We start from the raw sequence: 16635 nt of genomic DNA, 5'->3' as shown, positions 1-16635 counted from the left end.
AATAAATGTCAAAACAAAATATGTGTTTAAAACCACAACACAGCTCAACCTCCATTCTAGGGGCTCTTCCAAAACCAATTCACAGCACACCACACTGGACGGGTGTCTTTAAGTAAACACACTTGCAAAGAGTCTGAGTGCATCTATGACAGTGTATGTATACAAGTCAGAACATGGTATGCATTAGTCGCCACACTCAAGTGTGTAATTACAGTGCAAAGCATATGCTTTTGTGTGTCTGTGTGTGTGTACACACCAAAGCTAGTGATGAGTTCTTAAGTGGCCAGTGAGGCAGAGATGTTTTTGCTGGTAGCATTTTGGGTTTTGCCACAGCTTAACCAACTCCAGATTGCTTACAACACGCTATTCTCATTCATCAAACAGAGCGAGGACTGAGGATGTTAGTTTCAGACTGAACTGCTAAACGGTCCCAGCAACAGTGTATGGGTGTGACACTCTTGTTTAAGAAATGGTAATCCCAAATAAATATGTGTCATTGATGGAAATTGTTGAAAATTACTCATATATTTCAAAGTCTGATTTTTGTTTTTGTGTGGATTCAGCATCTTCAACAATGTCATGCTAGTTCTTTCTTTACTTATGTGTAAAGTGTTGCAGAGAACCACTGAATCCACCTTCAGGGTCATGTTGATAATATAACTTTTACCAATTACATTTTAGACATATCGTTTTTAATTTAGACTGAAAACCTGAAATGGTCTTACTTAGGCAGGTTGCCAGAGAGGATCTTCCAGGCATACTCTCTGAGGAATTTCTGGAAGATGGTTGTGAGGGCTATCATCGGTTCTCCAGTGCTTAGTTGGGAGCACTGCACCATACACTTTTTGTAATAGACAAACAGGTCAGCACAGCTGGGCAGTACTGCTCCACCCTCCTCCGTGCCAGCCTTGGGAGGGCCTTGTGCCCGGAAATCAGCCACAAACCGGTCAATCAGCTCACCCAGATTCCTGCAGAAACAGAAAAGAAAGCCAGCACCCATGCATGAAGTAGGGTCTTGTGAAATTAATTAAATCAATTTAATTAAAACAGGATTGTGTTTTTTCCCCATATATTGATTCATGGACCGAGTCAATCAAGCAGACCGAGTGAGACGGATAAATAGGAGAAACTAGTTTAAGCATGAAAATAATCAGCGCTGCAGTCAACAGGTCCACAGCCAGTTGGTGTGGCCCACTCCTGCTGAATCAAGGAACTAAAGCCAAGGACAAAACAAGCAGGCCACTGTTCTCTTCTGCTATGTCCCACTGGGGACAAGCTGATCTGGCCGTTGCCTGTATGCAAGGCTGTAGCTGCAGAATAGGTCAATCCCATCCCCTTGGACAGACAAACACTATTTAACGCTCCAAAGAGCCAAGAACCAGGGGCTGCATGCAAGCACCACAGTTCCAGAACTGTTACAGGAGCCATCACCAACACTGGGGGAGGGGAGTGACTGACTGAGGACGTAAGGGTGGTGGTAAAAAAAGTGAAAGGGGAGGTGAAAAGAAAAGAAAACAGGCAGGAGGAATAAAGAGAAGGAAAATCAGACTTGGAGAAAGAGGGTTATAAATAAATAAAATATGGATCAAGAGAAACAAAACTGAAACATGTATTACATAAAGGGGGCCTGAAGAAAGGCTACCAAAAAAGAAAAAAAACATAAAGAGGTGGGAAAGAAAATAGGCAGATCTGCTGCGGCAGCACTTACTCAACCTCCCTCTCTCTTTCACTCACTGTCTGTGGTTGTGGAGCTAATGGGAAACATTTATGCCACAGTGGATAGAGGAACAACGGATGGAAAGACAGAAAAAAAGGGAGTGAAGTAGAATAGGAAGGAGGGGAAGGGGGGTCTGATTGATGAGTGGGCAATGGAAAAAGTATGCATGTGCCAGCTTTACGCACAACCTGCTCCCAATTCTGGGTTTGTGTACCCTGATCCAATTAGATCTTTCCTGCTTCTATGAGTGTGTGTTGCTCACTTGTCCTGGGACTCTATGTAGACGTATAGATGAGGTTCAAAGCATTTGGAGACAATGCCATGGAAAGGGTTGTCTGGAGCTTTGGGCTTCTTTGGCTAAAAGAATCAGAGAATAAAGGTGACAGGACATTTTTATTTAGCCTCAAGAAAGTTATTCATCAAAAGGAGGAAATATCTGAGAGCGCAATTACTTTGCGAAGAATGTCGATAAGGTCAATCCAGGTTAACTTACCTTAGTCAGATCTTCATCCTTTTCTGTGCCGGCCTCCTCTCCTGGCTCATCCTCCAGAAAGGGGTTAGTTGGGTCTAGTGGGCTGTCTGGCCTCTTCTGCTGTAAAAATAGAATAATAGAGCATGTAATAGCTTGATTCTCACTAAAGAATTTGTGGCATATCTATTACATATTATTATATTAAATATAACAGAGCTCTTTAATATTAAATTCAGGATTTATCACCTTTTTGTCAGCACAGACCAGGCTTTCATAAATCTGCACCTCCAATAATTAAATTCCACTCAACCAAATCCCCGATTGAATAACCAAACCAGCACGGGTGTTAATTGAACTGAAGACAAGAGGGACTCTGTCTAGCCTAAACATTATCAGTCCTGAACAAGCCTGCCCTACTTGGCCATGGCAAAACTAATCACACCCCTCATAATCCATCCATTTCTGTGTGTATCACTTCCACCTCCACATGGCAGAATGACCTGGATTAAAAGGTTTCTTTAGGTTGTGACACACCAAAAAGCACTCGGTGTGCATATGAGCAAAATTAGCTAAAAATCAACAGTTTCATGTATATAAACAATGTTATGTTTTGACTGACTGGGATTAATCTGTAGCCTTCCAGTTGGCTTAAACTACAACAAAGCCAACTGGAAGTATTTCAGTGAGTGTTAAGTTCCCAACTGGAGAGCACATGTTTTGCATCAGTTTCCCCTGTCAGAGTATTTAGACGGCTTTTCATATAACAAGGAAGGTGTGACTGAAGAGTGCTTTTAATGTTGCAATTATGATCAAATTTGCTACATCTAAATTGTATTTGTATGTGGATATTTTTAGCCTTAAAACGTGTATTGTTAGGTGGGTATTGTTTGTCTCTGTGTGCTTTTCTTACTCCAGGTACGTCCGTCAAAGTGCATCCCGTGAAGCGTTTGGCCAGCAAGCCCTCAAAGTTTGTGGTCCTCTGAATGGCAAACAGAAGCAGTTTCACCTCAATCTCCTTAGCCCGTGTTCGCATCACTTTGGCTAGCTCAGCCCTTTGGGAGAAACCGAAAACACACACAAAACACGGACATAGTGTCAATTTGAGCGCGTTACCTCTAATTTCTATAATTTGACATCCCAAAATGTTTGACACTGCTGCAATTTTGGCCAGATGTTTTTCATTCCCAGTAGCAACACATGGTGCCCGCTTACTTCGACGTCTTCTCATGTAGTTGAGGGGGGAAAAAAGAGACCGAGAAGTGTTTCCCACTAGGTCACTGCTCATGTAGGCCACCTACGTCAACTGCGAAAGTTGTACCGGATCCCGGAGTCAGGCCTGGCACACCATAACAGCGGGGTTCTTTTCATAAAGCCAAAAAGTCCTAACAAGCAATTTCTCGATTTCTGCCTGGATAATTTAATTCAAATTCTTCTCGGCTGGACAGACACACAGTGTTCGCTAATCGGCATAAATTAGACCAGTTATGCACAGTGTAACTCATAACCTAATTTTTGTGTCAACACATGCCTCCAGATGGGTTTTAAATCCCAGGTTTTACTGTACGTCTGTACCTGGTGATGTGGCAGAACTCCACGGCGATACGCTCCGTCATGCACCACTCTTCAGGAAACATGCGTCCATATTTTTCTTCATAGTCCAGCAGCTGGCGCTTGATCCATGCATAGCGGCGATCGATCTTGTCGAGCCAAGCAACCTGTTAAACAGGGACAGCCATTTCTTTTAGAATGAGATTTGACCTGGTTCCCCCTCTCTGTTATGGAACCATACAGTAAATAAAAACCCATTTTTTCCTCCCCAGTTCTTACGTCTTGATTTTCCTGGAAGAGGACCAGATACTCTGAGAGGTGCTGCCTAATAAACTTCTTGATGATCTCTTGTTTGATGCGTGGGTCGAGTACATTTGCCACCAGACAGGCATCCCTCAGCACATTACTGGGCCCACCTGGTCTCTATAAGAATAGTTCGGGACATGAAAGATGTGTTTATTCTAAAATAGAGGTAGATAAGGAAAGTAGGCACATGAAAATGGAGAGTTTGGGTGGAGATATTTACCTTCGAGCCCTGTGAGGGGAAGGCTTCTTCAAAATCTGCCAAGATCTGAGTCCCCAGCTCACTCTGTGCCGCCTTTACTCTAGAGAGGTCAAAATGAACATTGAGCAATTAACTGTTATCTCAGTCCATTTTGCTGAAATTACAGCATTTTAATGTTAGCCTCCAAAAATACTGAACAACAGAGAACAGAGGCAAACATATTTTGGTTCACTAGCTACTGTGACTGAGACCTTTCATGACTAACAGCCAGTTAGCAGATCCCTTATTTAAGTTCTTGTCTGAAAGCCAAGGGGAAAACTTTTTACAGCCGTCAGCCTTTCACTTACACATAATGACCAACTGTGTTTTTGAACTGCTACAAAAAACATAAAGACTCAACAGGGTAAAATGCTTTCAAAAAATATTAAATAAATAAATAAAAAGGCCAGTTTGGCTGTTCCTTGATGTTTGTATCCGCCTGCAGACATCCAAGCCAGGTTAAGTACAGCATCCAATGGCACGACGGTCATTTCAAATAAACAGGAGAGGGTGGAGATGCAACATCGCATTTGGATGTTGTTGTCTGAACATCTACGGCTGTCGTGATTGGCTGCAGAACATAAGACTCTAATTATACAGGGACTCCACAGCTCACAGTGATTTCTGTGGCATCTATCTTACCACGGTTGAGCAGTATGACTCAGATGGGGGAAGAAAAGAAAGAAAAAGAAGAAGAAAAAAAAGCATTAAGCGATAAAGTGAGAAAGGCTTATTAAAAAATAATCAAAGTTAAACTTGCTCAAAGGTGACAGCTACACTGGCTCCATTTAGTCATGGTTCAAAGTACTGTCTGAACAAAAAAGGTTAATTTCTCAGTGAATTAAATAGAGGAATGTCAAAGAGAGCCTGTCACATAGCTATAACGTGCATATTAGCCGGTTAAGTTGACATTTTTAGAACATGACTTAATGAAAAAAAAAAAAAAAATTGAACCGAAATATCTGGGTTTTTTTTTTTTTTTTAAGATTTGAAGCAGTGTACATGTTTTTTCATTTAACTTCGTTAAACCGAACTGCCTGAAGAAACCTTGACATCTGAAATTATCTCCACATTGAAATTCCAGTGTTTTTTGTCACTCATGCCACCTTTGTACTTCACATGGGATCCCTAATCCCTTCTCATATACCCATTCTTGTTCATGTTTTATCTGTGCAGCATTCTCTTGTCTGCGTCTGCCATCTGTGGCTGTGCGGTTGCAAATGTGTATTCCCCAGAGGATACAGTCTGTGTAGGCCGTGTTTCTCTAGGAGAGGTCTTGATACTTTCTATTGACTGTCCAGCATCCAGCTGTCAGCCCTGCCTTCATATCTTCCCTCTTCTCCATGTCTTTCCTCTCATCCTTCTCTCCAGCAGAGTCACTTCTTCCACGCAGCTGTTATTTGGTATGAACACTGTCTACCACACCTCAATCATAACAGAACAGAAGGTCATCTTATTATGTTTTTTTGTTTTTAGGGATCAGCTTTTGCTTTGAACCTGAATATTAACCAGCTTAATATGTCCCATACTGATTCTGGTGTTCTTGGAAAATATTAGTAAAAATGGAAATTTGGGAAGAGCTTTGTGAAACAACAACAGCACAGCTAAGAACTGTGCCTGCACGTCTTTGTCTTTGTGTGTGTGTGTGTGTAAACCTCTGTGTGAGGCAACCTTCAGATATTGGCATGACTGACTCAAGACTGAACAAACATCCTCAAATGAAGAATTGCGTTAGAGGTACGAGACTGATGAGAGACACCGCAAGAACGATTAATCTCAAGAACATGGTGTGAAAAAATGCTTTTTCCACACACATACGCAAAAGGAGTACATGGAGATAAAAACAGCCTCAGCTATAGTGTGTCCCTTCTCTCTCACAATGGAAGAAATTCTGGCATAATGCAACCCTATTCAGTGAGTTTCCTTCCCGTGTTTCCCTGTATGTGTGCAATATCTGCATAAACAGGATGCAATAAGCAACATACTTCATCTACTAGTGTAACCACTTTTCAACCGTTTTTCAGCTGTAAGAAGAAATCAGCCTGTGGCTACTAAAAATGAGATTCTCACCAGATTGCCCATGTGAGTTTGAACTCAAACACTAAATGTGCTTAAGAGCTGCTGCAATGCAGTTGGCTGATTAGATATTAGTGTTGACAAGCAGTCAAAAAGCTATTCCTCAAAAGCGACCAGTGAGTGTACAGTATAAGGTTAGTCATAATTTGGTCAATTATAAAACACATTAACATATCCAAAAAATAGTGGTTTTTTTCCTTATGAATGCATGTGGTAGGAGCCACAACAAACAAGCTAAATACACAGAACTTTGTTCCATTTCAGATAAAGTGTGACTTAAAGGACAGGAAGCAAAGCGAGTATTATAACAGTATTATAGCTATAGGTATATGCATTAATGAGCAGCTGAACACATATACCTTATAAAGTGGCTGGTGTGCATGTGTTCATTCGTATAAGTTACCTCTCTGAAAGCTGTCTGATCTGGGGTATGCCCATATATTTGTGGAAATGTTCGAGCACGTTCACCACTCCCTGCAGCAAGTTGGCCACCTCACCATACTGCCTCTTCCTGGTCATAGCTCTGGAACATAAAATGTGTGCAAGTATAACATTTTTAAAAACTATCAAAACCTGTACTCTGTAACTGAAGGTGTAAAGTAGTTGGGCCAAATTTCTCTATATAATGTGCATCCAAATCAGTCCAGCATAATTCTAGCAGCATGCTACTCACTGTATATCATGCAGTTATTGCTCTTGTTTCAGTTTCACGTGCTGCAGTATGCAGTAGAAGCTTAACATGTTTTTCTGCACCACTTATAACACTGTATTAAACCCAACTGTACCATCGGTGCAGATCATACACTAAATCACTCGTTATCACAATGGGGAACCTTCTGAGTATTTCTGTTCCTAGATTTAAGTATACCCACTCTAAAGAGTCGACACCCCCCGCCAGCATGTGCAGGTGGTTCAGGGTGGTGATGGAAGTAGTGAGGTGGCGCTTGGCATGGTCCAACTGCTTTATGTCTCTCGTTATCTCCTTGACCTGTGCGGGAACAAGTCAGACAGGAAAGGCAAATAACCCACAAGGAGAAAGGGTGGGGAAAACAACATGGAATGAAGGAGGAGGTCAAAGCACACAAAAGGGAAAGGAAGAAGCACAAAAAGGTGAGTGCGCCTTGTGATGCAATATGCCAAAAAGACAGAGCAGGATTAACGCCACACCCACTGCTTTGAGAAACTATTTTTGCCTCCTAAAGGAGAGTCAGCTCGCCACTCCTCCCCCTCACAATCCCATCCCATCTTCTTTGTAAACACTCATCCTACTGGCCTTCCCTGGACTCTTGTAACACAAAGACACGCGGACGGCACATTACCTGGACTTTAAATAACTTGCCCCACTGTCTCTCTTGTAACAAGGAGGACACAAACGGTAGCTCCCATCTGCTAGGGTCAAATCCCCAGTGAGCTTCAGAAAGCTACCTTTGTGTGTTTGTATATGTGTGTGTTGTTGTGTGTACCATTTGTTCAGACTTCTCAGCTTTGTCCTTGATGTCTTTGATTTTTCCAAAGAGCTGCTGGATAGCTATCTGGGCCTCCTCCAAAGCCTGCACAAAATAAACAGAGCAACATGATAAGAAGACTTCTACTGCGCAAGAACGACTAAAACAATTAATCTCAGACAGTATTTGCATGCCAAGGTTTGCCAAGTGGACAGAGAGTTTTCTGCTTGCTGCCTGGTCAACCATTAGAGCAGAATACATAACAAGAGGGGGGAAAGGCCAAAAAATGTTTGGTGCTTCTTCCTGAAGTACAATGTTGTCTCCACCATCATGCTATGTGTGAACAACACACAGACACCCCCCCCACACACAAAAAAAACAACATACAAATAACTCAAATTCATTAGCAGAGAAGACGGGAAGTCTGTTCGGAGCAGATGGTCAAATGTGATTTATTCTTTTAGCAAACTTTTAATTAAAATCTGTCACTTCAAATAAAAACATCAACTTTCTATAAAAAAAAATCAAAAATCCAAAAGTAAGCTTCACTTCTAATGATGTTTTGTTGTGAGAAGCAGGTGTTGGCTGCAATATTTGTCTGTCATTTGCAGTTGTGGGTCAAACTTTCATAGAATTTGTTTTTAAATTAATTAATCTGGTCTCAACACTGGCTTTGGTCCAGGTGACAAACGATCACGCTAATGCCTATTCCCAGCTCTGGAATGGAGCAATGTCAAACATACTAATTGTGTGTTTAACACACACGCTAACTCAATATCTGACATTGATAGATCCTAAGTTGACACATATGCCATAAGGCTAAGCACTGCATAAAGGCTGTCACTATAAAGGCTAAAGACATCATTAGCAGCTTTAACAGCCTATTAAGCCAAGGCAGATTAGATAACATTAGACAGTGAAAATTGTCAGATAGCTGAGGTGCCATTCTAATATTTCCCCATCATCTGACATGGCAGCTGTTCTTTGATGGTCCAGATTTTGCTCTGACATCTGATGCCAAGGTAACGGGCTTCATTTGGCCCGATGCTGTGGCAGCTCTGCAGACGCAGCTTCGACTGGCCTCGGACTCTTTTGCACACAAGGAATGCTAACAGCCGGCACCAGCTGTGCAAGGAATTTACCACTTTTAAAAGCACTTCTGAGAAACAAGTGGACATCGAGTTAACAAATGCACACAAAACTGTGGCTGTACCACCAACAACCACCGCACAGACATATAAATACAGCTTGCACTGACAGCAGGGGATTAATTTTCCTTCCTGTTTGGTGTCAAAGAGCTGTGATTACTGACAGCCTCCTAGAGAGGCATTCAGCAAAGTAAAGATGACACACTATGACCAGTTCAAGTAGTGACGAAACACTGATTTGGCCTTTAATCCTGCAGAGGGTGTTTTAACATGAAAGTTCTTCTATTAAAATGGCATCTAGCTATCTATCCAGCCTCTCGTGTATCCTTTTCTTTGCTTTTTATGCAAGTGGAGTAATTAATTGAAAATAATTAGAGGTTAAGTGATCCCTCTTTGATCTGATGTTTGGGAGAAAGAAGTGCCACTGAATCTTTAAAGAGGATCCCTGGAGCACATCTTAAACAAACAAGAGGCTTAAACTTCCCAAGCTGAAATTTGTCGCTCATGCAGACTCAGCTGAGTCAATCTGGCTCGCTTCCTAGCGCTCATTTCCTGTATTTAGCCTTGAGGAAAGCTGAGAGAGACCACTGCCCAGCAGGCGCCTCTATGCCAGAGATGTTATCTGCACTCACAAAAACACGCACATCCAAACCAGTGTGTCCCTAACATGCAATAAGCTGCACATGTTCCATGGCACACACAGACTGCATTATGGAGAGCAGACAAGAAGCGGAGAGCTTTGTTTTATTGTTTGAACGCAGTTGGGATGCATTTTACCTCTCCCTCTGGCAGACTAGGAGTAGCGTTTAAAAGTAAAGGGCATATTTAATGTTACTTTTGAGTTCTGCGCCAAACACAATAAATCTGATCAACAGCTGAAACGCTGCCTGAGCAGCTTTTGTGTACATTTCACTGAGACAATTTAGACAGAGGAGAAAAGCTCAGGAAATCGCCACTCATGTTAAAAAAAGGGTTGCTATAGCCAAATGTAACAGAAAATAATATCAAAAGGCAGCATTTTTCAAACGCACTCTTGTGTATTTAAGAGTGGCCAGCTACTATGCTGCTTCTACTGTTTTTCTTCAGAACTTCATCTGCACAAAACTGTAAAACACACATGGTGAGATAGCTTCAGGACTGCAGAAGACTAAAGATGAAAGCATGGAAACTACAATAAAAGCCCAACAGCCAATTTAAAATGAACATTAAATAACAATCTAAGGCAACTCAATAGGAAGATAACCCAAAAGTGACATAGATATAACATGCGCCTAACACCGTGCAGGGAGACTTACTACGGTGATCCAAATCAAAAGACACCAGAATTTCTAAAAACAAGAGTTTTCCTTTGATTACTAACATAAACAAGTTGAAATTTGCAGTTATTGTGCATAACTGCTGCCAGGAAAGCATGACGCGGTCTAAGCAACCCAAGGAAAGCCTTCCTCCACCCTTTATGGGGTTTATACAATCATCATTTAAGCACGCACAACATCCAAAGATTCAACAACGACAGCCGCCACCAACAGATTATTGTTTCAGTGCACCAGCCACTCAACAGCAAACCATTATTTGGTTCTTTACCTCTTCCAGCCACTTTTTCTTTGTCATTTAACCATTATTTGGATGGTGGCTGGTGCCAATCTGCCATAAGCCTAAACAGCAACCAGTTAACAGGATTGTGAATGGTAGGCAGAAAATGATACCAAATATTTGATCTGCAGTTCAAACCCATTCAAAACAAAATTATTTAACGTCCTTAATTTTCATTATAGAAAAACACAAAATGACCTCTTCATTAGTGCTATGGCGTTATAATCAGATGACTGTGGAGCAAGTGTGCGCGCAAAAAAAAAAAAAAACCCTCGTTGACATGACAACGAGCAGGTGAGAGGATGCAAAGACAGCTGTATGTGGTGGGAAACTTGCAGGCTGGTAAACAAAAGCTGGTAAATTTTAAATATAGCCAGATTAGCAAAAACATCAAAATTAAACTTTATCATTAGCATGTTAAATAATAGCATCTGTAATACTAAGTCATGCATGTAAACTACATATGAGCACTGCTGCCATTTCTTTAGCTAATGGGAGCAATCATCCTATTATAAACCAAGTTTGTGCTGATAAAAAAGAGAAATGCATTTGGCTAATTGAGTGTCTTGTGCAAGATCCGGTGTTATTGTTTAAAAAACATAAAGGCAAGTAAAGTAAAACAAGTGTTTCATTTTCTTCACAAAGATGAAGATTCTTAATCTTATAGGTGCAATTTCACAAGGTTGCCAGCTGAGGATCTGCGAGGTGTCAAACCAGAAACTCTGATGCTCTTGTCCTCTTACTCACTCTCTCTCTATTCTTGTTAGAGCCAGTTTGCACTGTTTTGGAAGGAGTGGTGCACATGTATGAAAGATTCACTTATTGCAGTGTCCTGCAAGGAATAAATTTCATTTTTTACACTGAGCAAACCCTGACAAGTTTCAGATTAGCCCTTTTTCTGGGCATTTGGAAACTAAACTAATTAGAGAAAGAGTTTTCTAGTGATCAGTTAGTCTTTTAACGTGGCAAACAGCCGTTGGAGCACAGATGACGCTGGTGGTTGCAGCAAATGGGTCTTTGAGCACCTGCAGATATTTTGTTAAAAAAAGCTAAACGGTTTGTGATTATTAAAAATAATAATTTACCACATTTTTGGGAACCCACTCATTAAAAAGAAAAGAGAGACAACAAATCTCTCCTGGACATTCAGGCTACAACCACTCACACAGTGCTCTCTGTAATTTCACCCTGGCCCTCAAACATGTGCAGAGAGAGAACATTAAGTTGTGTTTCAAATGACCCGAATACTTCGTCAACAATTGTCGCTGCTTATGAGAGCACAGTCTTTGGTTACAATCCAGACACTAAACCGACATTTTCAGTTTAAAGGTTAAGCCTAAAGTTAGTGTGAGGAGTGATGAGTGTGAGAACATCTACAGGGCTGTGCACTGTGAATTTGCCCCCAAAAGCTTTTAAAGTCCTAAAAAAACAATCTTCAATTATCACCCAGTTTATTCACCCATCTGTATTTCCCCCTACCTTCCAATCAGCCTCCGTAAAATCAAAGTTGGAGGACATGGCTTTGACTCACTGGATGACATCCAGCACATATTACAGAGACAGGTGCCAGGGGTCCAAACTGACTTTTTAGGGACAAATTTATAAACAGCAGCTGCACTGAAGAGGTCCAAAAGTGCACAATAAGATGGTTTCTGTGGGCTCATACCTGGTATATAAAAACAAAGCCAACATTTAAACAGTTGGAAAAGCCACCAGCGCCGTGCTTTGGTTTAAACCCTTACACTATAACAAAGTCTTAAAAATAGTGACAACTCTTAAAATATATTGAGAGATAAGCACTGCATGTGTGATTGACCCACGCTAAACATCAGCTTTTGTAGTCACCAGACTCTGACCACTAAGGCAGTCACATATCCATATTCAGTCAGCACATGTGACAGTCTAACTCTCTAGAAACTCCAAAAAAACTCAGTTGAAGTCATACCCAGACTGCCTCAACTTTCTCTCTCTTCCTAATGTGCTCACCCCATCGTTCATTGTAAATATAACTATCTTGGGTTTCAACTGGAGGAATGCGCCGAGCTCAGTGAACAAGTTCGGTCAATAGCAGAAATAAGAAAGTTGCTGATCTTGTTGTTTTTACTCTATAGCTGTCTGCATGTTTCAGTTGCCCTCTTGAAATGCACACCCCTCCATCTTTCCATCTGCAGAAAGGATTTTCCCCCTGGAAAAGTTGGAATGGCTCTGTGGGGTTGGAAAAACAAAGTAAAATTATTGTGTGAGACTGTTTAATGTTATTGGTCTGGAGGGGATTTAAAGTGTTTCCGCTACCAAACAGTAGCTAACTGGGAAAGACGCGGCCACCGGGCCAGACTACCTGACGACAATGCACACCTAATCGCATGAACTGGTCAGAACACGCAGGGCTCACCCACCAGGTGTCACATTCACTTTAACAACTCTTTGACTTTGCAAGGACCTGGATTAAATCAGGAGGCGCCGTTTTTTCGTTTTGTTTTGATTTTATTGTTTGTTTTTTTTCCAGCCATGATCTCTAAAGAAAAGGCAAAGATTCCAAACTCTGGGTTTTAAAGAAATCAAAGTATTTACATACGGGAATCTATTTCACAGACGTGTTTTCCGTAAAGAAGGGGCAGTGTGAGCTGCGGGAATGGATCTGAGTCATATTGTCCTTTTCCATGGAAGCAATATGGAGAGACGAAAGAGAAGGAGAGGGGGAAGGGCAGCGTCTTCTGAGTTTGTTACAGCCACTGGCACCCTTTTAACTTCAGGAGAAGGATGCAAGCCTGAACACCACAACTAATGAACAGACATGTTACGTATGGGCATAATTACTTTCCTTCGTCTCCCCCACTAGGGATTACAAGGTCTTCAGTGTGTGTTTTAGCATCGATTTGTGAGAAACAGCGGTGCATAATAAAACACACCTGCTATACATGCCTCGGGGGACAATTATATCAATATTTCCAAAACAAAGTATATTTCAAGGACAGCTTACCTGTCTGCCATCTTGGCCTACATTGGTTTGGCCCCTCACAACTGTCCTGATGTTGTCATCCAGACGCCTACCAAATGTGACATGAAAGAGCAATTTATTCACACTGAGGGTAAGATACAAACAAGGAGAAAAATTGACAAAAAACAAATTGACTGAAATCTAACTCACCGTATCTTCAATCGAATTTTGTTTACTACATCGTCGATATTAGCCAAGGACTGATGGAAATGCAAAGACAGGAAATCAGGGAAGCATACAGTGAATTTTCCCAACACATTTTAAAAATCTGTGTTTCAATGCAAGTTGACTACTGTTTTTTAAGTTCTTCCATTTTCCTCCTTTTCACAGATTTGTGCTTCAACAAGCAGATAGCTTTGTCTCAGATGATACAGTCAGTTCAGTAGATCTACACAGGGCTAGTCTAACCCCTAACCTAACTATTATGCATGTAACACAATAGGACAAAAATGCCTCCACAACTGTGCTCACCTCTGCAGTCTTAACACAAACTATAGGGTTACAGTGACCCCTTATGGAACTAGAGTATACACATGTTATGATATAGATGGTTTAGATTTAACTGTTGCAAGAGGAATAAAACAAATTCATATGAAAAAGGATACTTTGCCTAATCTATCAACCAAAGCTGCAAGAAAAGCAACAATAAATTTCAGTCTTTTCTTTTTTGTATTCCCTCTATGTCTCACAGTCAGGTTTGAAGCAATCACATGGAGCCAAGTGGCATTACTCACAATCCAGGCCCTGAAACAGAGGTAATCAACAATTGTTCCATTCCCTTCACAAACAAGCCATAACTGTACAGTTCTTCTCTCATGACCTTCTTCTTACATTTAATAATATTTAGCAATTTCAGCAGGACACTGACACACTTCAGTTGCATTAGGTCGTCACTTTGGGACCTCTAGTAGAGACCAAACCATCAGCAGGACATATATATTGGACATGATAAAAAAAAAATGATTGAGTCCTCACCAGGTCTAAATACAACCTGAGATGGACAACAAACACATGGCTTGTTACACCATGTCATTGTGTTCACTGTTTAGTTAAAAAAAAAAAAATTAAACCCAAATGCAGAAGGACAGTGTCACATTTTCAGTACACCCTATTCAGTAGCTTGTAAAACCAAGTGTTTTCTTGATCTCTCACATTTTTGTGGAAGACTTTGAGGCCACTCTTCTTTACAACCTTCTTTCAGTTCATTGATGTTTTCAAGCATTTGCTTATTCTCGGCTCTAGTAAAGTTTGCCCCAGAATTCAGTCAAGTTGATGTCTGGACTTTCTTTTTTTGTAAGCATTGCACGGTTCGACCTTAGGGGTGAATTTGCTCAAACATCCAATTCTGGGAAGCCTGGCAGCTGTCTTGAATGTATTCATTTTTTTTTAATTTCTTTTTGTAGAACGATAGACTTCAAATTGCATAGAAAATTGTTGAATCTAATTTGCCCATAGGTGTGAATGTGAGTGTGAATGGTTTCCTGTCTCTCTGTGTTAGCCCTGCGTCCGGTGTCACATGTCCTGCCCCTATGGTAGCTGGGATAGGTTCCAGATGACTATATTCAAAATAGTACGACAAACATTCCTGGCTGTCTGATTGGCCTGAATATGTAAAGCCTAAATGCAGGAACCTACTTCCAAATGGGTCCTGTTACTCTGCCTGCTAGTTTAAAGCTCCAGAGTAGAATGGGATCATTCATTGTTAATGCTACATTATAAGTAACACCGGGACGTTTCCCACTGTGGCAAATGAGAACATGACTTCTAACTTAAAGATTATCACTTTAATTGTGTCAGTCTGTGTCTGGACCACACCACATCTGTATATATGTGTAAGTGAAAACCTGGCTGCAATCAGTTGTGTAGCACTTCAGTCTACCTGCTCGGTGGGGAAAAGTGTGTTGATGTATTCCACCGCATTGAAGTCGGCTCTATCCAGCGGGTCTTGGCTGGGGAATACCTTGCACACACAAAAAAAAACCGTTTGGTCGGAAACTCACGTGCTGACCGACAGATACTTTGTATAAACATGTTGTTAAATGAGTTGTGATGTGATGCTAATTATTCATTATATGATATACTAAATTTAACACCAACAAGAGATAAAAGCTAAGGCTAACGTCGTAACGTTAAAGCGACCATATTTTAATTACTTGACATGCCTATTGCAAGCCCAACACTGTTAATATTACGGTCAGCTTGGTGTTTAATAGCTAGTATTCTTAGTCCAGCTTTTTACCCTACAGTAAGCCTGCAAGATGGTTAGCCTACCTGCTGAAAGCTGTCAGCACATTAGCAAAGACCAACAACAACAGGTTACAAAGGAATCCTTCAGTAACGAGGTGAAGCGGTTACCTGTTCAATGGCTAGCTGCACCTCTGGGGTTAGATGCAAAATAGCCTCTAGATCTTCAGCAAATTCAAATTCTTCTTCCTCCATCATTGTCAAAACAAATAAAAAGCAAAGATCTCTTCGGCATACCACTTCCTGGTCAGGAGGCTTCTGGGATACCGGTGACGGAAGAGGAAATGCTGCATTCCAGGACTGTCGGAATTTACATATTTTGGGAGGATGGGGGTATTATTGTAGGGTCTCTACCTTACACTATAAAGTGTCTTGGGGTGACTGTTTAGCAAATCGTGACTTGGCACTACATAAAGAAAAACTGAACTGAATTATTTTTAGATTATGATATAAATGTAAAGTGAAAGTAAATACTCAGGACCACAGAAATGTTATTTAATAATGTTGTGCATGTTTTATGTTTAGTCATGTTGTTTTATGTATGGTAACAGGGCTGCAAATCAGTATTAGTGTTTTCTTGGAAAAAAGTCAAGTATAATAAATACTATAAAGTAAGGTAGGAAACTTTGAAATTAATTTGTCTTCTTTTGATAATACAGATGACAGTGTTCAATCTATTCAATCTAGTTTGAAAAAAGTTAAAGGATAGAAAATATGTCAAAGAGGATTGACCTTTGTTCTGTGGTGTTAGCACAGAGCTTGACTGTGCACCTTTGTTATGCCACTTATTGTTTTATCTCTTCCTTTTGAAAGCTAAGTAGGTTTTGGTTACAAGGTTGCATATGTGCTG

At 40.8% G+C, this 16635-nt stretch overlaps 1 protein-coding gene across 1 annotated transcript in view; it reads right to left on the bottom strand.

The window, feature by feature from the left end:
• vps53 (VPS53 subunit of GARP complex) overlaps positions 1 to 16051 on the bottom strand; it is a 28682-nt gene extending 12631 nt beyond the window's left edge. Inside the window, exons 1-14 of the mRNA XM_006802054.2 lie at positions 15897 to 16051; positions 15421 to 15501; positions 13692 to 13741; positions 13524 to 13590; positions 7821 to 7907; positions 7230 to 7345; positions 6761 to 6880; positions 4264 to 4342; positions 4017 to 4160; positions 3762 to 3904; positions 3100 to 3241; positions 2211 to 2309; positions 1980 to 2074; positions 726 to 968 (exon numbers count right to left, since the gene is read on the bottom strand). Coding sequence (XP_006802117.1) covers positions 726 to 968; positions 1980 to 2074; positions 2211 to 2309; positions 3100 to 3241; positions 3762 to 3904; positions 4017 to 4160; positions 4264 to 4342; positions 6761 to 6880; positions 7230 to 7345; positions 7821 to 7907; positions 13524 to 13590; positions 13692 to 13741; positions 15421 to 15501; positions 15897 to 15983 — 1553 coding nt within the window. The 5' untranslated portion in view covers positions 15984 to 16051. The remainder of the gene's footprint in view (positions 1 to 725; positions 969 to 1979; positions 2075 to 2210; positions 2310 to 3099; positions 3242 to 3761; positions 3905 to 4016; positions 4161 to 4263; positions 4343 to 6760; positions 6881 to 7229; positions 7346 to 7820; positions 7908 to 13523; positions 13591 to 13691; positions 13742 to 15420; positions 15502 to 15896) is intronic.
• Between the last annotated feature and the right edge of the window lie 584 nt (positions 16052 to 16635).

Source organism: Neolamprologus brichardi, chromosome 14, assembly GCF_056152115.1.
Source record: "Neolamprologus brichardi isolate AB-2024 chromosome 14, ASM5615211v1, whole genome shotgun sequence".
Taxonomy (NCBI): Eukaryota; Metazoa; Chordata; class Actinopteri; order Cichliformes; family Cichlidae; genus Neolamprologus; species Neolamprologus brichardi.
Note: the sequence above shows the minus strand (reverse complement) of the source record. Positions and strands in the feature narration are given on the sequence as shown.